The sequence below is a fragment of the Natrix helvetica genome (assembly GCF_964273705.1).
Source record: "Natrix helvetica genome assembly, chromosome: 4".
Lineage (NCBI taxonomy): Eukaryota > Metazoa > Chordata > Lepidosauria > Squamata > Natricidae > Natrix > Natrix helvetica.
In genome coordinates, this window is record NC_138550.1 from 25,826,465 (window position 1) to 25,848,979 (window position 22,515).

Sequence of the window (22,515 nt, forward strand, 5' to 3'; positions counted from 1 at the left end):
CACTACATTAGAAACATTAGGACCACACAAGTTTTAGAGACCACAATTTACTATATATGTCTTCCTGGAAAACTAAGATTCTTAAGGAGACATTTAAGTTCTTAAAAAATTAGTCTGTGTGCTGAAGATCAACATCTCTGTAAGATATGAGAAAGTATGCTTTTTATTCCACTTTTTATTCATGAAACTATCCTTACAACAATATTGGAAGGTAGCTTAAGCCATTAGATAGTGACCAATTCAAGATTAAGAAATAATAGTTGTGGCAACATAAAGGTAAAAGTAGAGGTTCCCCTTGCACATATGTGCTAGTCTTTGCCGACTCTAGGGGGCGGTGCTCATCTCTGTTTCAAAGCCGAAGAGCCAGCGCTGTCCGAAGACGTCTCCATGGTCATGTGGACTGCATGACTATTGTAAATGCCAAAGGTGCACAGAACACTATTACCTTCCCATCAAAGTGGTTCCTATTTCTCTACTTGCATTTTTACATGCTTTCGAACTGATAGGTTGGCAGAAGCTGGGACAAGTAATGGGAGCTCACTCCATTATGCGGCACTAGGGATTCGAACTGCCGAACTGCCGACCTTTCTGATCGACAAGCTCAGCATCTTAGCCACTGAGCCACTGCGTCATAAATACTATCAAAGTTATTATGGATCATTAGCTATAATACTGGCCATGAACAATAAAGTCAGGAACACATAGCAAGTCAGTCTCTACACTGGGATCTCTTTAGTGTCTAAGGGCACAAAACTATAATTTTGCAAAAGGAACAGCATCCCTGATATATGACAAACAGTACAATACAATATCACTTTATGAACCTGAAACACACAGTTTATAAAAGGGCAAGTAGGAGGTGATAGATGCTCATATATTTTGGTGACAACATGATTGCTACTGCTGGATGTTTGCTGTAAAAGTTACTACTTTATAGTCCAATTTTCTGTCTGCAAACATGGGCAAAATGTTCATCTTTCCTGAACATTTGATACACATTTATTTGTCAGTTTACAAAAAAAAAAAGACTCATGCTTTCTTGCCAACCAGTCCTTGCAGGAAACAGACTGAAAGCAAGGCATTTTAGTAGGGCTGCTAAAATGACCTCTTCACCCCATTCCAGTCCCCAAAGAACAATCTAGTGCTGGGTTCAAGAAAGAGCACCTCCTGCCTGGTGAAACAGTAGATCAAACGTTGTTGCTGATATTTCGTCCTTTGATGCAGATGGTCCTTCACTTGCAACCATTTGTTTAGTGACTCTTCAAAATTATAATTGCACTTTAAAAAAAATACTTACAACTTGTGATCTTTGCAGCATCCCCACAATCATGTGTTTTAAATATGGGCACTTGACAATAGTTGCAGGGTCCAAGGATCATGTGATCCCCATTTTGACCTTCCCAGTCAACTTCCAAGAAGCAATGTCAGCGGAGGAAGCTTAGAGACTGCATGATTCACTTAACCACCGTGGTAGAAAAGGTCACAAACTTGGATGTGACTCACTTAACAACTGCCTTGTTTAGCAAGGGTAATTCTTGTTCCAATTGTGGTTGTAAGTGGAAGACTACCTGTATTTCAGCAGGGCAGCCTAAGACTTCTACGCAGTCCAGCTTCCAAGAAAGGATAGATAGGGCAATTCAAATATCTCAAAATTCCAGATAAGCTACATCTCTGAAAAAAAAACTGCATAGGAATTGAAACTTTGTTGTCCTTATAGGATACCCCGGCTTTCAATGACCTGAAACTTTTCTCCTTTCTGAAATTCATGCTGACAAATCAATTTCCTATACCTACCTGTCTGCCTTTTGATGGAGTCTTCTAATTAATCCCATTCTGACATTAAACAGAATTTTTGAAACTCACGTTATTGGAAGCACACAGAAACTCACTTGCCTTCCAAACCTACTATAAAAAGAGATGCTAGGTTCAGCAATATCTCAAAATCTTGATCCATTTATCAGAATGACAAAAGCACTGTTGCCTGGCAAGCTCCATTGTTGCCTGGAGCACACAGGTGATATTACAATACACCCAGCGACTTATATTGGACGTTCTAATCTAGGACAACAAGCGGGAGAATGTGGCAGGTGAATCTGAAGTGCAACAGATGACACCATACTGGCAAATATCCATGTGTATACCTACTGTGAAAATTTTAAGCCTAGTGCTTTATTCTAATTTGGCGCAATCTAAATATGTTGGAGGGGAACACACCCTATAAATTTATCCATGCAATTTGGATTCTATGTTTATACATAAATGCATGCATACATACGTATGTACATTCGTATGTATGTATGTATAGAAATACACGAGAAATCAAGGTCTTCCTAAAAAGAAAACCAAGTCAAATTACTCAAAATGCACCATGGAAGGATCAAAACGTGCTTTTTCTCTCTCTCTCAAAGTCTTTTCCGCGAACACTTTTAGTAGACTCCAACATATGTATTCCATTAGCTTTAAAAGCATTTCATTGTTTATAGTCAGCAGGAACTATCAATGCATCTCTTATATTTTCAAGTCGGCAAAAAGAAATGTAATCTCGGTGTTTTAAGGTTTAGCTGAGAACTCTGTATTGTACTTCAGTTGCATGCTTAATGGCCTATTCCAATTAAGACTTGAGCACATTAGTTGCCTTACTACAAATGACAGAAAGAGATTTCTGGAAAGATCGAAGGAAAGCTATTTCTTGAACAGATATACCAAGTCTACAAATAAAATGTGAGTGATACATTTTAAAAATCCAGGGAAGGAAGTTCCTCCTGGCAGTAGTTTGCTTGCTTATCAAATTTATTGACCGCCCATCTTACCATTGAAAAAACTCTTGTTTGCAGGTTGACAACATGTTTCCATGTTTCTTCAACTGAGACTCTTTTTTCCTTTTATCACTGAATGTACTGTTCTTTCTTGGTTCTGGAATGGGGCTAATCAATTAATAATTTATTAGAAATAAAACAGAAGTGGCAAACAGGAGAAATTCTATTCCATTTTTTCCAACAGCCTGCCCTTCAGATGTGTTGCAGTGACTTCCTTCCAGAATTTCCAACAGCAAAACAGTCCTCTCAACTTTCCAAAATATATGTTTCTAAGATCACCCCAATTTTGATCAGTCGCTTGTACAATCATGAGGAAATTGCCTGTACCTTAGGAATAACAAGCCATGCAATTTAGTTTCAAAATAATACCCCCATCCACCAATAAGGACTGCTCTCCGTTAAAACAGCAGTGAGAGTCAGAACACTGTATCGCTATTCTGACAAGACAGCGTATTGGTACCACAAGACTGTGGGTCGCGCTAAGGATCCTAAACGAAAGAAAGTTCTATCTTCCTTTTGACAATATACTGTAGCTTCATGCAAATGTCTGACATATAAATCCAGCAGAAGCTCTTAAAGTTCTGTTGTCATACAGTTTAAACAACTGTAGAGATTCATAAACATTTATTTATTAAATGTATTATAAGTAGTCCTCGACTTACAACTATTCACTAGGTCTGAAGTTACAACCCCAGTGAAACAGTGACTTATGAGCATCCCCATGGTCATCTGATCAAAATTTGGGCACTTGGCAACTGGGATGAATTGACGATGGTTGCAGAATCCTGGGGTCATCTAATTGCCATTTGCAACTTTCCCAGCTGGCTTCCAACAAGCAAAGTCAATGGGGGAAGCCCGATTGGCTTAACAACCACACAATTCATAAATCACAACCACAGAGATTTGCTTAACAACTGTGGCAAAAGAAGTTTGTAAAACGAGTCACAACTCTCTTAACTGCAGTCTTGTTTAGCAATGGGAAATTCTGGGCTCAATTGTGGTTGTATGTCGAGGACCACCTGTATTGTTTATGTAGTATATTTCAGATCCTAAATGCGTATTGCTACATTTGTAGTATATTACTGTTCACTTCTTGCAGTAGACTTCTTGAACCTAATCCAAGTGCTCTGCAATTCCATAAAACTTTGTGGAGTTATAGTAAAGGCAAAAACCAGCAACAGGAATAGCAAAAAAAAAAAAAAGCCAGACCTTCTATGCCTGTAAATTAACTGGAGTTTAAAAAATGAGGGTGTTGATGATAAGCAATGGCAGTGGTGAAAGGAATGTATCTCCCAGTCCGTTTTGGACAGCTGACACTAACTCCATTGTCAGATAAGTCTTACTGACTGTGGGAAAAACAGAGAAGCAAAACTCACACTAGCGTTCAAGTAGCCCATAATGGAAAAACAGATCTGGAAATCTTAACAGTAGCTGTTCCCTCTCTCTCCTTCCTCTCCTCCCACATTTCCGAAGCAGCAATGAAAATAGCATGGTATTTAGCTTCAGTTCCTGATCCAAACATGTATCTTCTCAAGTGTTTTTATTTTATTTTAATGGGAGTATTATTTTTCAGGGAAAGTGTGAGAGAGGTACAGTATCTACGAGTAGATGCTTATTTTTCTGCCAGAAAGACAGGAGCTGTTTTTCAGCATCATCAGATTCATTTTATACAAACCAAATAATTTCAATTGGGTTTTGAGTTCTTGGAACACCCATCCGGTACAAATATGGGTAGTAGAATAGACAGATTGTACCTCTTGCAAATCAGGGTGAATTTTACTGTTAGTTCTAAGGAGAGCAAGGAAAATAAACCTTCAGGTAGATGTAAAAGAAAACATTATTCTCCCTGCAATTTTAAGATCAAAATGTGTGAAATATATAAATAAAACCCAAAGCCTTTCAAGTAAATGCCTTAGGGTTGAGCATATTTCCTTTGCTGCTGAAGGAATACCTTAGAGAGGAAGTCAATCTACAGAAAATGTTTGAATGCAGTACTAGAAACTAAAACAGTAATACATTTTACTGAATGGCCTTTTGTGTTTTATTTTTAATAACATTCCTGAGACACATTTTATGTATTCTAAGATGTATGCATGCTGGATCTTTTCACTATTTGCCTCTCCTTGGGAACAGAACAGACTATGTCAGTGCTTCTAATCTCAGCAAATTTAAGATGTGTGGATTTCAACTCCCAGAATATATATCTCTGTACTAGGAGCCTTATCAAATGTAAGCAGGAATGGCTCCTTTATATACTAGACATCACACAAGGGGCAATTATACATTTGGAATATGGTTTCTAAGAAAAGAGTTATGCAATCACTAATTATGAAATGAGCACAACAGTTATTAGTAATGACCTTCAATTCAACATAAAACAGAAATATTTTGATGAGCAATTGGGAAACAAATGGAAAGGAAGGGAGGAAGTATTACTAAAAAGCCTTTCTATAATTTTTTTTCTTAGTTGTGTTTTTAATTCTGTGGCTGTGTCTTTAACATTCTAAAAATCTGTTAGTTTAAATTAAAAAGGAAAAAATAAACACACTATACTAATCTCCAATATATAACTGGACAATTTATTATTTCAATAAAAAAGCAGAAACCAACAAGGATGTTATTGTGGGGATAAGATTAAATAGACCATTATGTGCCATATGCTGAGTTCTCAGAGAATATGTTGGACTTAAACTAAGGTGACCAGATTTTAACATTGGTAAAGCGGGACACCATTGATGGGGCGGGGGGGCGGGGGGGCTCTTGATTAAAAATTTGGTCTACATCCTTGCACCCCTAACCCTTTAGGGAAAAAAAACCAGGGGTCTTCAAACCTGACAGCTTTAAGACTTGTGGACTTCAACTCCCAGAATTCCTCCTCCAGTCATGTTGGCTCAGGAACTCTGGCATTGAAGAGTGCAAGTCTTAAAGCTATCAAGTTACAAGACCCTTGCACCCCTAACCCTTTAGGGAAAAAACCCCCAGGGGTTTTCAAACCTGACAGCTTTAAGACTTGTGAACTTCAACTCCCAGAATTCCTCCTCCAGTCATGTTGCGGCGACATCATCTGTGTGGATCTGCTCCATCTTTGGTTTTTTTCACTGGGGGCAGGGCTGCCACTGAAGATGCAGACGAGCCCCCACCACCACCAGAATAACTGCCTCCTCCTCCTCCTCCTCCTCCTCCTCCTCCTCCTCCTCCTCCTCCTCCTCCTCCTCCTCCTCCTCCTCCTCCTCCTCCTCCTCCAACAGCACCACCACATTTGCTGCCCGGTGCTGCGGCTGAGGTGAAGCTTCCAAAGCTCCCGCTGGCGCCTCTGCCCGTGTCAGCGGTGGCGGCGCCTCCCCTCTGCTCGGAACACCTGAGCTGGGCCCTGCGTTACCCCTGCCTCCTCCTCCTCCTCCTCCTCCTCCTCCTCCTCCTCCTCCTCCTCCTCCTCCTCCTCCATGCTTTTGAGAAGCCATGAGGCGTTTTTTCCTGCTCCCACCCCCTCCGCCACCTTCCTAATGGCTCCCACGGCCTCATGGCTCCTCAAAAGCACAGAGGAGGAAGAGGGGGCAGGGGAAATGTGGGGCCCAGCTCAGGTGCTCCAAGCGGAGGGGGAGGCGTCGCTGCCACGGGCAGGGGCGCCAGCAGGAGCTTTGGCGGCTTCACCTCAGCCGCAGCGCCGGGCAGCAAATGTGGTGGTGCTGTTGGAGGAGGAGGAGGGAGTGGCAGCAGCAGTTATTCTAGTGGCGGCGGGGGCTTTGAGGGTTCACTTCAGCTGCAGCGCCAGGCGCAAGCGGCTAGGACTGGCTGCCCACAAAGGACCTCCCCAGGCTTGCTTTGCTGAACATTTGCCACGGCCGGCGCAAACTACCGTCAGTCGCCTCGAGCTCATCAAAACAAGTCCGGGGAGGTCCTTTGCGGGTGGCCAGTTCTAGCTGCCTGCAAAGGACCTCCCCAGCTTCCGGAACCTGTGACAGTAGACATCACTGCGTGGCAGTTGCAAACTGCTGCACGGTGTTTTCTTGCCACGTGCGCGGCCATGCACCTTACCAAAAATCGGGACTTTTTAAAAACGCCACGGGACGCAGGACAAATTATTAAAAATTGGGACTGTCCCGCCAAAAGTGTGTTCTGGTCACCTTAATGTAAATGCAATGAGCAAATATTAGGAAATTGAAGGATTCTTTTTCAAGCAAATATGGATATTCTGTTGCACATAATACATTGAGTCACTAGGATGTTCAAATCTAGTCAGTCATATATTGTGCTACAACGTTTTTAGAATACAAGCTATATCATTAGAAGCAATGTATCACCTATTAGCACTCATGCTTGAAAACGGAAGTCTGATACAATCTATTATATCCATATATTTGTCAAACTTTGAGAAGCACTATGACTAACGCACTTAATTAATTAGGGTTAGGTAACTTAATTTTTTTGACGGGACCAGGGAAACCCAGCTTGAAGTGTAGTTTTAGCCATGGAAAGTCAATGAATACTCACTTTCTTGCAGCCCAACCTACCTTACAAGGTGCTATGAGAACAAAATTATGAGATGTCTGCTTGTAAACTGCCTTGAGCTCTTGGAGGAAATGCAGAATATAGACATAATTTATGCAATTGTTAAGAAGCATAGGTCAAATAATTACTTAGTACACATGCACACTTTTAACTAATTGATTTGACGTTCCAGTATTGCATTAATGGAATTCTGTTTTGAAATAAAATCAATTTCAAGTGTGAAGCCACTTTTCCATTAATTCTAAGTATACTATAAAAGATTTCCCTGAGGAATGGAAATGGCTGTATAGTATGTGCAGCTGCAGCTTTTCTTAAAAAACATTCAAAGGATTCTGATAAATATATTGGAAGATCTTTTGGACTGTCCAATAAATGGCATACTAAGCATGCTGGCTTATTTTTAAAAGCTTAATGAAATATAAACAAAGCAGGATCCTCTACAAAGAGAGGCACATTTCCCTTTAGACAAAATGAGAAGAAGATACTGAACAAACTTAGCAAACTTTTGTTCTAACTACATGGGAGTGGTTTTATATAGAAAACACAGAAGGAATTCTAGTCTCAATCCTCAGACTTCTCACTCTGGTGAGACTTGACTTTAGCTCTGTAAATAGTTTGCAAATTGAAACTAGCTGCTGCTCAAGAAAATATATTTATCCCATGAGGATCCTTCATCTTAACCCTATATTTTATTTTCACGATGACTTTCACTGTTAACAGTGAATGCTTTCACTATTATTAAATCCATTAATAGTAATACCTAACTAAACACATTTAATCAATTTGTTTTAATTAACAGATTAAACTGCATGAATTAGCAGAGGACTACAACAATAGCCATATAATAGTTTTAAAAACCTTTCTTTGTGCAAATACTCTAGTGCATATAGCAATAGCATAGCTGTTAGATCGGGTAATGCAAAGGCACACAAGGCTAAAGGCAACAACAGCTCTTTATTAAATCAGTAGCAACTATGTACAATCCAGCGAAGGTTGAGTCTGACAGCAGCCCTTTTATAGGGAGCTGTCAGACCCTTCGACCAATGAGATTAAACCTCTGTTCCTGCCAGAACAGAGGACCTTGGTGGAAACCATTATAGCTGAAGCTAGTATCTAACAAGAGTAATAGTATTTAGACTTATATATCGCTTCACGGTGCTATACAGCCCGCTCTAAGCGGTTTACAGAGTCAGCATATTGCCCCCAACAATCTGGGTCCTCATTTTACCCACCTCGGAAGGATGGAAGGCTGAGTCAACCTTACTCTGATGAGAATTGAACTGCCTAATTCCAGGCAGCTGGCAATCAGCAGAAGTAGTCTGCAGTACTGCATTTTAATCACTGCGCCACCACGGCTCTACAATATAGATTGCAATAGCCATTTTCTGAGAATTCAATTTCAATTTTCAATTTATTAGCGCTTATAGACCGCCCCCTCTCCCGAAAGGGACTCGGGGCAGTGTACAGTCCATGTCAAAGAACAAAATTACAACAATTAAAATTACTAAATGGACAATATATATATACAAATATAAAATAGATGGATAAGAGGAGGATAAAAGATGTGCAGGACTGTATTGCTAATAAATAATTAAAATAAACAGACATTAAAATCCCAATACCCAATAAAATTAAGTCTACAGAATAATCCCCTTAAAAACCAGTAAAAATATAAATGCCAGGAGATAGGCGTTGAAATTATGCCAGGCCAGCCAGTCGGAACAGGTGAGTCTTTAGTTTCTGCCGGAAGGAGCGGAAGTCGGTGGTGGTTCTAATGTCGGGGGGGAGGTCATTCCAGAGGGTTGGGCCCATCACAGAGAAGGCCCTACTCCTTGGCGTCGCCCGCTGGCATTGCCTAGCGGACGGCACCAGGAGAAGTCCCTCCCTGTGAGAGCGAATTGGCCGCTGGGATGTATGTGGGAGGACGCGATCCCGCAGGTAACTGGGCCCTATGCCATGGAGCGCTTTAAAGATGGTGGTCAAAACCTTGAAACGCACCCAAAAGACCACAGGCAGCCAGTGCAGCTCGCGCAGGAGCGGTGTTACATGGGAGTACCTGGTACTCCCCATGACTGCCCATGCGGCTGCGTTCTGGACTAGCTGCAGTCTTCGGGCGTGTCCCAAGGGAAGCCCCATGTAGAGAGCTGAAGAAGTAATCCCTTCCCTATATTGTAATTATAAAAGTACAATACCTTTTCTAAGATTTCCTAATCTTTTAAATTAAGCAACTTTTAAAATAAAGTATTACCTGATTAATTGTGTCATGTATTAGATGAATTGGATGAATTGGTATTAGATAAAAGTTCTCAGCAGTTTTGAACTGGAGGACTATATGTAGTCCTGGATTTATACTGAAGATGAAACTCAAATATTTGGCCACCTAATGAGAAGGAAGGACTCACTGGAGAAGAGCCTAATGCTGGGAAAGATTAAAGGCAAAAGAAGAAGGGGACCATGGAGAATGAGGTGGCTGTATGGAGTCACCAAAGCAGTAAGCTTGAGTTTACTGCTTTGGTGACTACCAGAGGATGGTAGAGAACAGGAAGGCCTGGAGGAATATTGTCCATGGGGTCGTGATGGGTCGGATATACAATAAATGGTAGGTAGGGTTAACCCTTAGTTTTCTACAAAGCTATTTCTATTTAATGTGGCATTGAAATAACATATTAGTACTAAACTATGATTAAGCCAGCTCTGATTGGTGTAAATACCTGAAACTGGTTCAGACAGCAAACTAAGCTCAATTTGGGCAAAAAATACAAATTTAAAGCCATGACTTGAAATTAGTTCCTTAAGTCTGATTTTTTAAACTAGTTTGTTATGTCTATTGTTACGTTTAAACTAGCTTGTTGACATTACAAAGTAGTGTAAAAATCCACTCTTAGTGTACATTAAGAGTCTTGTACTATTTTTCAATCCAATCAAGTGCCTCACCAGTTCACAGAGATGCAAGGCAACATATTCTATCCCCAAAGCCAATTTGTTTCCATGTTACGTCAGACCTTCTAATTTAATCTTGCTCCGCAAAGCCTGTCCTAATCATATGAATTACTTCAGCCACTCACTTAAGCACTAAAGTCCTCTGGTAATTAGCCCAAGCCTGGGTGAAACCTGATCCAAATAAATCATTCCGTTGTGATCTGATGGATTAGAAGTTCTATCTTTCTGAAATGTGATCAACAGGAATCAGCATCTGTACTAACTAAACTGCAAATGCTTTTTACCCTTCAATTTGTTGCTGTTTTAGCATTGGTAATCTATTTCTGAAGCAACTGACATGTTTTTAGATTGAGAGGATTTACATTTCTACCACACTGTACTATGAATCAAATCCTCTTCAATATCTCTTCCACAATAAAAGTTATGCTGAATAATGAACAAAACTTGGAATGGTTTCACGTTGCCTGATAAATTAGCTTTCAGATCCTTAACTCAATAGATCGGAAAAAGCCAAAAAGGGGATCAATCCTTAAGTTAAATTGCACTTGTCTGTATTTCCTGAATTCCACATTGCTTTTCTCTGATGGCCATATTGTTTCTATATGCAGCTCGTTCCATGCACAAGGCAGAGAATGGGATCTGAACTCAAAATGCCAAATGACAATTTCTCTCACACTGCACAACAAAAGGGAACTAGTGATAAGAAAAATATATTGAAGCAAAATACAGAAATCTCTCCTAATTCACCAAAACTCCGCAAACTATGTTTAATTAAACACATAAACCCAAACATATGCTTACAACAACTTCTAAACAATCACAATCATGTAGGGGAAAACCACCCTAAGAAATCTTAAGAAAACCCCATTCCCCAAACAGTGCATAAACACCAACCACTCTTCATGAAAGTAAAGCAAAATATTGACAGGGTCTAAAAAAAATTACAGAAATGCAGAACACAAAAAGGCTCACCATAAACACAGTAACTTGCAGTCCTACACACAAAATGATGAAAAAACTCACTGTGCATAAAGGGAAAAAAAGGCATTCCTACAAATTCAGTGGCAATAATATTTTACTGCCACTAGAAATATTATATATCAAACGAATACTGTCAGAGATACCGGTAGAAGGAAATGAGTTCTAGAATTTGCTAGATAAACGTTTGCTTACCTGAAATAATCATTCTAGCATGTCTTTTAAAAAAAATGTAAATCTTGATTTAACATTATGAGAAAATGCAGTCATTAAAATGATAGTTATAATTTGCTTTTAGTGAATTTGAAGCCATTTCCTGACATATGCAGCATGCCATACCTTGAAAAACAATAATTTTTAAACACATATGATTTGATTTGTCAAATTCTTAACATGGCTTTTGCAGATTAGTGGCAATAATCAGGTAACATTTAAATCTTTGTTAGTTGTACCACCACTATTTGACTAGGTAACCAAGTGGGTGCTTTCTGTTCCCTATATTACTTTGACATGTATTGTTTGCTATTTAATTTTATTCAGGAAAAACAGAAGTTTTCATATTTTTCAGGTCCTTAGTGCCTCTCACATTTATTTTCTGATATATGTTTCTTGTCACTTTTAGATGCTATCAATCTATGGTCTTTGAACAACAGCCCATGAATTACAAGTAGCTTTTTAGAAACTAAAATTTCATTTTCTTGTTGTTGCTACGGCTGGATTTTGTTTTAAGGTTATTTATTCCTGAAACTTTATATCATGATATACTGGATAGGTTTTTTCCCCCAAAACTCACAAGGATATTGGCAAATTATTCTTTACTGTCAAATATTTACTATCCCTACTTTTTTGACATGATTAATTGATGAAACTGGAAGAAGAAATATCTGTGAATCCTTGGAAGAAGAGACATTTACTTTTTCTAAAAATTGGCTACCAAAGTTTGTGATTTGACTTAATAAACTATAATTGGCTGGGTTCACCCAGTGTGCCAAAATCAAGCCAATCACATGATTAGTGTATATATTTCAAAAATAAATAATTACAGTACCTAGATGAACTGAACCAAGTCTTTTTGTAAGGAATGAGAAACATGAAAGCAGTAACCCAAAATGTGTTTTACTTCATTAATCTCTGGCAAAACATAGTCAAATTTCCCATTATCAAAATAACTTAAGTATAAGAGTTGCTTTGATAAACTCCATCAGTTATTTCAAAACCAATGCTCCAAATTACCTCTCATATCCCTTGTACGCTAATTTTCAGAGGGTTTTCCAGGTTGTTGAAATAAGCTGTCAATTTTCTTAAAAACTGCTCAACAAAGGATATCCTCACTGCACTTCTTACCTGCTTTTCTCCTGTCCAACACCTGAGGCAGGGTCTGTTTAAAAAAAGAAGTAGCAGAGTTCTAAGTTAATAAACCATTTAGTTTTGCTTAAAGTAAACTAAATTTACCTAAACTAATGCCTAAAAAAAAAGAAGACAGACTGTAAATGAAAACATTTCAAGGTAAAAGTCCAGTGGTTGTATCAAATGACATACTGGGCATAAAACAGCACCTTCCTCTACATCACTGACAAGTTCATATCAAGAGATCATGGCATCATGAAGCATCTCTTCAAAATGAAAGACCAAAGAATTTGAATATCCTGCTCTTTCAAACTACTGATCTCAAGATGGCAGCAAGCAGCCCCACATAAAGTGTATTGCAGCGTTGCCAATATGAGGCTACTCCATAGCATAGTTCACTGTGCCAGATTGTCTCTAAGAAAACTTATAGCTCTCATTCCAGATGAGAGCAGATTTTGAGTCTGAACAGCCTTTAATGCCATTAATGGCTTAGAAAGAGAGTGCTTGCAGGATTGCCTTTCCCTATTTTTTCTGCCTGCTCCACCAAGGTAGTAGAGAGAGTGTATGCTCCAGACCCCTTCTATTACACAGCATCATCTTGTTGGACCCTGGAGTCATGCTTTCTCAGTGGCAGCACCTGCCCTGTGTAATAGCTTCCCCATGGAGGTTCAGATGAATTCAATCCTGTTAGCATTTCATAAGGCACTGAAGGCTTGGCTGTTCCCCAAGGCATTTAGGTCAGGGGGAGATTCGCTTTGCTACTATTGAAGGTTAATAATTAACAATTCATCCTTGGGTACAGGGGGGGGGTATGTTGTGGGGTGTTTGTTTTTTGTTGGTTTCTCATTTTGCTGCCCAAGGTCACTAGTAAGAGTTGGCCAGCCATACAGATACTATAAATGAAATAATAATTGAGAATGTTTGGATTTTAATGCAAAAGATATAAAGAGAAGCACCTTAGATAGGTTCACAAATCCTAGAGGTTAAAAATGATTTATTTTTCAAAAAGGTGATCAGAATGCTTGTTTTATACATAGAATATATATATTCTATGTATAAAACATAGAATATATAGAATATATATATATATTCTATAACATAGAATATATATATATATATATATATATATATATATATATATATATATATATATATATATATATATATATATATATATATATATATATATATATATATATATATAATTATTATTATTATTACAGTATACAATATCATAACAAACATGCATGGAGTGCTACCATTTCATCTAGTCTTTAACTATTTAATCTAACCACAATAAATATACATGTCTAAAATAAAGACCTTTTTTAAAAACTAAGATTGACTATGGTAACTTAACATATCACATAATTCTCTTGGCAATTATGTATTATAGTTTGCCTTTGCTGTCAACTTCTCAATGTCTCTAGGTAAAGTTCAAGATTCCCTCACACATATGTGCTAGTCGTTCCCAATCCTAGGGGGCAGTGCTCATCTCTGTTTCAAAGCTGAAGAGCCAGGACTGTCCAAAGACATCTCCGTGGTCATGTGGCCGGCATGACTGAATGCCGAAGGCGCACCGAACGCTGTTATCATTCCACCAAAGTGGTCCCTATTTTTCTACTTGAATTTTTTACGTGCTTTTGAACTGTAAGGTTGGCAGAAGCTGGGACAAGTAATGGGAGTTCACCCATTACACGACACTAGGGAGGTCTCTAGTCTAGAATAATAATATTTTTAATGTATTAAAGTTTTAAAGTGATTAATAATTCCCTCTAAAGAACTAACCAGTTCAGCCTGGCTGAGGTCAGCTAGGTTCTGCTATCCAGCTGGGTATATTTATACAGGTCTTAGTCAGGTGAGAAGGGAAAATGATGACAGGACACCTACAGTTTTAAGCAGTACACACATACACCTATGCAGCTATATTTGTTTTCTAGTTCAGAGCCTCAAAGTCTATTTAAAGATAAGGCATAAGATTTCATGCTACTCTTAATTTTCCTATATCCAATTATAAGTAATTGTAATTGCAGATAAATAGGCAGCAGAAGGCCATGCGTTAAAATACCGAGCCCATTTGCCACCCCCTGATTTATTGAAATAACAGAAGAGCAACAACAATAGCTGCCTTCCACTTCGAATTCATTTGTTTTGGATGGTCAATTTTGCCAAAATCTTGAGAGCCAGTAGGAAGACAATATTTAAGTTGGGGGGAATTAGTATGGGATTAAAAGAGCTAAATGTCATTTGCAGGTGTGTGATGGGATGATAAAGTGATTTGACGGTTAGGTAAGAGGTGAATTCTGATTTCTCTATTGATATTATTCTTGAGACAAAGGCTTCCAACATTGTAAGTACAAAATAGAAGGGACACAACAAGTTTTGAAATGTATTTTTAAAAAACAGTGCAGGTTGATGTAATGCTATGCCATTGCCTTAATGGTGATAGACAGAAGATGATGAAAGCTGCAACTGATTACAAGTACTGGATCACAGGTAAAAATAAGAATATTAGCAAAGTTCAAATATCATACTGGTTAAAATACTGCCTTAATGTAATATACAAATGCAGTCAATATGTATTTATATCATCAAGGGTGTGCCTCTTCAACTAATGATCTCTTGATCTTTAATACAGAAATAATTTGCCTATCCCAGGTCCTTAGAAAGAAATTAACAGGTGGACAGAAATGCCCAATCCAGTCTAAACTCCTAACTGTGTGACCAACCATAACAATAAATAATATTTTCTATTTAGATGAATTAGATTAAAACAGCAATGAGTGACTTAAAGTCCTGGAGATACAAAATTTAAGTTCCTTATTGCATTCTTCTCATGTTATTGCATTCAAAATATTCAACCTGCATAAGAAGGGTAGCCTTGCAAAAAGGCTATCCATGGAGATTCTGAAAGCTTCTAGTCTATTTTTATTTCCACAATATCAATTACTTAAACCATGTAATCTCATAAAACGAATCAGAGTTGTCATATGCCTATCTAGAATGGAAACACAGATGAATACCTAGAAGGCAGAAGTGGTATTCAGCCAGTTCTGACAGGTTCTGAAGAACCAGTAGCGAAAATTTTGAGTAGTTCGAAGAACTGGCAAAGAAGCTGGCCCCGCCCCCACTGCCTCCCAGCTGATATTTTTGTTGCCCTCAATAGGAGAATGGAGCTACAAAGCAGGTTAGTGGGATGGGAAAGGAATGGGGGTTTTGCAGTAATCTTCCCCCAGGAGTGGAGAGGGAATGGAGATTTTGCAGTATCCTTCCCCTTCCACACCCACAAAGCCATGCCCACAGATCCGGTAGTAAAAAAAATTGATTCCCACCACTGCTAGAAGGGCTCTTGAATGCTTCTCAGCAAGGTTGTTTGGCTGCACTTAAAAAAAAAAACATTAGAAAGAAAGGAACGTTATCTGCATTGCAGAGTGCTATAAAATTATTCAGTCACTCAGCTGCTTCCTGAGGGAGCAAAAGGTACTGAGCTAGTTCATTTTAACAAAGATGTGTATCTGAAAAATGACAGAGGCAATTTAAAAATCATTTCTAAGAAAACACTGTATTTTCTCCTCGGCTTTAAAAAATGAAGTCTATCTTATGCAAATTAAACAAACCATCCATTTTTTTTCCTAGATAGATTTAGCGCAGCAAGACTTGGCAAGATGAGAGATTTAAAGCACTTTTTAAAAATGGATATACTGCAGAAGGCATGCAGAATATTTGTGGGTTTAACAACTGGCTTTTGGATAAGCTCCTTTCATCCTCAGCTTATACAAATTAACATTATAAGATCAATACTAGCCATATTTGTTTGGTGCCTGGTCTGACAGATAAATAGGTATACAGAACTCACAAGATATGGGTATGTTAAACAACTTTGGCTGGTTTTGAGAAAGCTAAAGTGAGTGGTATTTGATTCTTATTTGGATGGAAGACCACTAGGACATCTCAGTTTATACCAGGAGATCTAAGAATATCCTGGAAAAAAGGCAGTGACAATTTATATGCTGTTATCAAGAGAAGCTATGTAGTGCAATTGCTAACATATTGGACTAAGACAGGGGTGTCCAAACTTGGGAACTTTAAGACTTGTGGACTTCAACTCCCAGAATTCCCCAGCAGCCTGGCTGGGGAATTCTGGGAGTTGAAGTCCACAAGTCTTAAAGTTCCCAAGTTTGGACACCCCTGGACTAAGATATGGGAGAGCCACATGATCAATCTTTTTCAACCATATCTACATTTTTGTGGAATACATCTAGCTGCTTAGAGTCACCTCTAAACAATATGGGTGGCATATTAATTTAATAGAAATCAATCAATCAATCAATCATTGAATAAAATAACCGTATCATGGAAGTATTTATATGATTAAATATAAAGAATGTGTTCATTTAATCCCAACAAGTGTTACAGTGTCATTATTACCACGGCACTACACATTCTGGACACCATCAATGGGAATAGGATCTACAGAGCTACAAGCAGAATATTTATTTCAAATATTCCACTCAGGGGTGGGATTCAAAAATTTTAGCAAACGGGTCTCTGCTTGGTTGCTGGGTGGGCATGGCCCTGGTGGATGTGGCCTACTTGGCCTCCTGCACCAAGGCAAGTGGGGGGGGTTCACCTTCCCCAGCCTCTGGAGGCTTTTCTCGGGCTTCCGGGAGGGTGAAAATGGCCTCCCATGGGCTCTGGAGGCCCTCCGGAGGCCAGAAACGACCATGTTTCCAGACTTCCAGAAAGCCCATTTTTTGCCCTCCCAGAGCCTCTACACGGGCCCTGCACTTACCTGGCATCCAAAACAGGCCAGGTGGAGATTCCTAGGAGGGGTGGGGTGGGCGGGGGCCCAGCCAGTCCCTGCAACTACCCGTTCAGCGAACCAGATGTAAAATTAGCATCCGATTCGCCCAAACCGCTCCAAACCGGTTGAATCCCACCCAACTTCATTGCTGTATCATGTCACATAGACCATTTCACCTGAATGCTCTTTCACTTCTCCAACATTTCAATAGTATGCTATTTCAAGCCTTGAATATAGTTTTCTTTGGGTTCATTGTGCTATTGTGGCCAGCTCTTTAAGAGGACAACAGCTGAGTAAGAATGGTGAAAGGGGAGCTGTGCCTGCATCTGCCTGAAATGGCCAGTAAGCACCTCTCTGATTCCATCCACTCATGATCAGATGACTGTGCCTCTGATATAATGGGTAGCACAGTAACAACAGATTATACACAACCTGCAGCTATCTTTGAATATCATTAGCTTAAAGGGACAACATATATGTATCAGGACACAAGAATGAAAGGGTGTCATTATTACACACATTTTGCCACTCCTTCCACATTGTGGTTACCCATGCATATTTATGAGTGCATGCACTCCCCACCCAAACAAATTCTTCTTTTTATAGGAGGAGTATCTTAAATTCATGATCATATTCCTTTTGAGAAATATGCTACAAACAATTCAAACAGTACTACTATACTACTACTACTACTATTACTACTACTACTACTACTATGAATCATGTTTGAGTTCACCCATCACGTCAAACTGGAAACAAACATATCAATTATAAATTAGCATTATACATCCAATTGAAAAATGAAGAGGGATGATATCAAAATAACTGATTCATTAAGTGGTCCTTGTTTTAAAACATGTTTACTGTCAAGAAGGCATTATAAAATCACACTTAATGTCCGTATCAGAATTTTAACAACATATTGCTTTGAGCAAAATAATAAGACTCAAAGTCTGAGTCTGACTTTATGCTATAAGTAATCAGGATTATCAACTACAAATGCTTGGCAGGAAGTAAATCCCACTGAATTAAAAAGACTTTGATTTGACTCTCCACCCCAAAAATTCACTGTATAAATAATAGTTTGATAAAGCTACCCTTATGTGAACTGCTTTAGATGACCACGCAAGATACAAAAATGGCTGCCATGTTATTGTCATTTGGATTTGGTGACCCCCAAATGTTGTAGTCTTAATTGTATGACTTATGTTGAGAATAAACAACCAGAACAGAAATTTTACAATCTGTCTGCAATTTAGATAGGTAAGTTTTTCCCCCCCATGGGGTGTAGCATCAAAAAAGTCAAGATAATCAAAGTCTCACCCTTTCCATTGTGACACACAGAAAAAAAGGATTGGGGTTTAAATGTAAAGTTGAGCTACCAACCTGACCTTTTTGATTCTTTGACCCTGAACTTACATTATTTTTCTAACACTTGTTTTAATAAATTCATTCACAACATTTATCTCAATAATTGAATAATGTTATTGCCTATGCAACACATGTATAATCATTTTAATATAAACTCATTCAACATGCACCCTCTGTCAAATTAAAATTCAACATCACAGTTTTTGAAGAAACTCTTAAGCATATACGAAGTTTGGAGCAAAAAGCTAAAAGGCTGTATGTCCCCCCCCCTTATAGATAAAGTTAATCTGACCTTATTAGACTGTACAGCGGTATCAAGTGGGGGTAGCCACAAACTTCAGATTTTATCTGCTAGATATTAGATGTATTTATATACATCTAAAAACAAATGTGTCCTTTTCAAACCTTAATGACTGTTCCATAAAATGAAAAGTCAAAAACAAACTACATATTAGCTTAGCCTTAGGACAATATATTAATTCAGTCAATAGTTTCTTCAGTGTGAATTGTGAATCAGCAAAAGTTGACCATCGAAGAGTTAGTCCCTATATTCCCATGACATTATTTCTGATTTTCAATAGTTTCTACGAAATACCATCATTCTCTTGAGAACTCTTCACTTGTTGGTCTTGTGGATGCTCTTCTCCTTTCTGTGGTTAGACAAGGTTAATACCTTCCAATCTGAGCTGCTGTGGACTATACTCTTTTTCATTGGCTTTCTTCAATGAATGGAGGAGAATTTTTCAAGAAAGGGCTTGGTTTTCACTCCCCTCCTCGAACTGGCTGCCCCAATAAGTTTTAAATGAGGAAGGCCTCATAATAGAGATTTCCCTCTCTATTACTGTCTCAAATAGAGTTCATGAATGTCAGGGGAAGTTTCGCCCTGAATTAATGAGGCGTGGATCGTTGGCTCTCCTAGCAGCATATTTCCGAATAAGCAGAAAATAAAACCCGGAGCATATTCTAATTAAAAAAACTTTAATATAAAAGAAAATAAAATACAAATCTTACTAACTCAATTAACTACATTTTTGGCAGAGTTATGTGCCTGCATCTCTTGGCAGGCGAACAGAAGATCAGAAGGAAAGTAAAGAGTGTGTGACGTATTATGTGACATGCACATTAATTATTGTCAGATAAGAAACAGTTCAGTCTACTGTATAACTCAGAATATAAGCACAAGTTGGCAAACCAATTAACGCAGTGACAATGAAAGCCTCATATTTCATGCAAGTATTCAGTTGAGTTCATGAAGACCCCATCAAAGCACGTATTGAGGAAAAATGAATGCCTATATATGCAGAGAAATGAAAATGGAGCGGCAACTGGGAATTTAGCTAGAAGAGTCATCAAAAAGGCACATCTGAAATGGTGAGAACAGGTATGGACATTCTTACAAAATAGCTGGCATATTGATGGAATTGCCTATTCACAATGAAATGAAATGAAACATCCATGGTAAATTATTCACTTATTATATGAGGCTGCTACCTTCCACCTTTTCTAGGGTGATTTTTATTTCTAAAAATGCCAATAAAGCCAATATAAATATGCAGTCCTGTACGATGTAACTGAATAACAATGATCTTTGAAGAATACAGTGTTTTAGTAATAAACCAGTAGTATTCAATGCGAAATGATAGTAACATTTATGTCTCTGCCCCATTTGGAACTAAGATTGAGGAAATCTAGGTTCAGAACCACTCTCAGCCATAGAAATTCACAAGGGGAGACTTTGCGGTAGCTACTATCTCTCAGCCCAGCGTAGTTTCCAGGTTGTTCTTGTGAGAAAAGAAAATGCCACTTTCAATTCTTAGAGGAAAGATGAAATACAAATTTGTCAAATAAATAAAAACTAATTACATTTAGTTTTTGAGAATGCTGCAATCTGCACAGCATTGGATAAGACAGTAGAAAGTTTAATTAATTTGTAGAGTTAATAAAGTTGGAGAAATATAGTAAACCAAAATAGCAAATACAAAAAAAAAAAATCCTAATTGAATTTGGATATTTAAAATCAATGCCAATAGTTCAAAACGGAGCTATGTGCATTTAATTGCAAAGATTGACAAAGGTCAACATGAAGATTTGAGCTGACCAAGAAGCAATTATCACCAAACTAGGCTTTTTGGCAAAAATACGGTATATTTATAGTAATAGAAAACAGGAGATCATCTCTGGAAAATGTTGATTATCCTGGTACATATGCCATTATAGTCTTTAGAGCCCTTTGTTTTAATAACAAATAAATAAAGTCTGAGGAAATGAAAAAAAAGAGGATCATCTAAGAAAAACCATGTTACTATATGTGTAAATAAAAATAAAATGCTAAGGGTCAGGATTGTACTTATAGTTCCCATGGCAAATCGTCCAACATCAACAATGTGGTTTGGCTGAACTTTATCAGGAATGGCTCGCTACACATATTCCCATGACATGACTCACAAACGCTTCACTTCCTGACCATACTTCCTTTGGCTCTCTAACCTAGGTCAGAGTTTAGCTTAGTTAGTAGTGATGTCATGCATCTTTGGCTGATGGGACAGACTGTAGTGCCTAACCTCTAAGGCAGCAACAACATTTAATGATAAAATGTGATTGCTTTGTTATTTTTTTGGCAGCATTTATAAAACACCCAAATTCACAGACCGTAGGCAGTTTAAAAGTAGCAATCAGTTAAAAACAAAAATAAACAGAAGGAAAACCACACTGGTACTTAGAGAGGTTTTATCCTTTTGAAAGACTATTTTTAAGTAACTTCCAGAGTGTTGGAAAAATAAGGTTTATATGCATCTCCGAGGAAACCATATTCCACAGTAACAGTCTGATTTTTCTTCTGATCAATACCACTTTTATTTCATGGTAGAGTAGGTGGAAATTCAATAAGATTTCACTTGATGGCTGGACCAGATAAGCAGAGTCAATTTTGGTGAAGTGCTCCTTTATGTAACCTGGCACCACGTTGATTTTGGTTTTAACCAGCACTTTAAATTGGGATGAGAATCTTACTACCAGAAGCCTACTACTAATATAAAACAAGGATGACTTTACTAAAAGAAGTTTCTGGGCTAGGAATTTGTCTGTTCATTCTTCACCAGTTACACCTGCAGGTTCTCTTCAGATACCCTCACCATCACCAATCTTGTACTCATCACATGATGGTTTATTTTTTGCCAAACCCTGTCCAGGAAGGCTATAATTGGTACAGCAGTAGAAGGTGGTGAAGGCCTCCCCAGCCATGGCCTACATCTGCTGTCAAACAGGAGCTTCAATTTGAAAAATTTCTCCAGACAGTAACCGACTCCTTCATTGGAATGTGAATCCATCTAAAGCAACTACCAAGACCAATGTTTCAGGCACTCAAAATCTTCATGGGTGAATGACATCTTTACCTTGGTTGAGTTGAACTTGTTTCTCTAATGCAGTCCCTTACGATCTCTACTGTAAATTTCTGCAACAAATTTCTACATCATGGACCCAGACCAGGGTGGGAATTGTATACTTAAGAGTTCTGAACAAGAGGATTCTAAACCAATGTATGACTTCTCGCAATTTTATATAACATGGGGACGAAAACAAAATTCTGTGGTACACTGCTTCACACTGAGGCAATGGTGGGCTTGACCACTTTTCCCCAATGACTACCAGATAGGACCATCACTTCGGTAGAAGTGAAATTATTCCATACCAACACTCCTAAATCTCAATTCTTCAGGCATGCAAAAGGTTGATGATATGGTAAATACCAAA

At 38.4% G+C, this 22,515-nt stretch overlaps 1 protein-coding gene across 1 annotated transcript in view; it reads right to left on the reverse strand.

Moving 5' to 3' along the window:
• STARD13 (StAR related lipid transfer domain containing 13) overlaps window positions 1–22,515 on the reverse strand; it is a 157,650-nt gene that overhangs the window by 114,206 nt on the left and 20,929 nt on the right. The window contains exon 2 of the mRNA XM_081951437.1: window positions 12,588–12,621. Coding sequence (XP_081807563.1) covers window positions 12,588–12,621 — 34 coding nt within the window. The remainder of the gene's footprint in view (window positions 1–12,587; window positions 12,622–22,515) is intronic.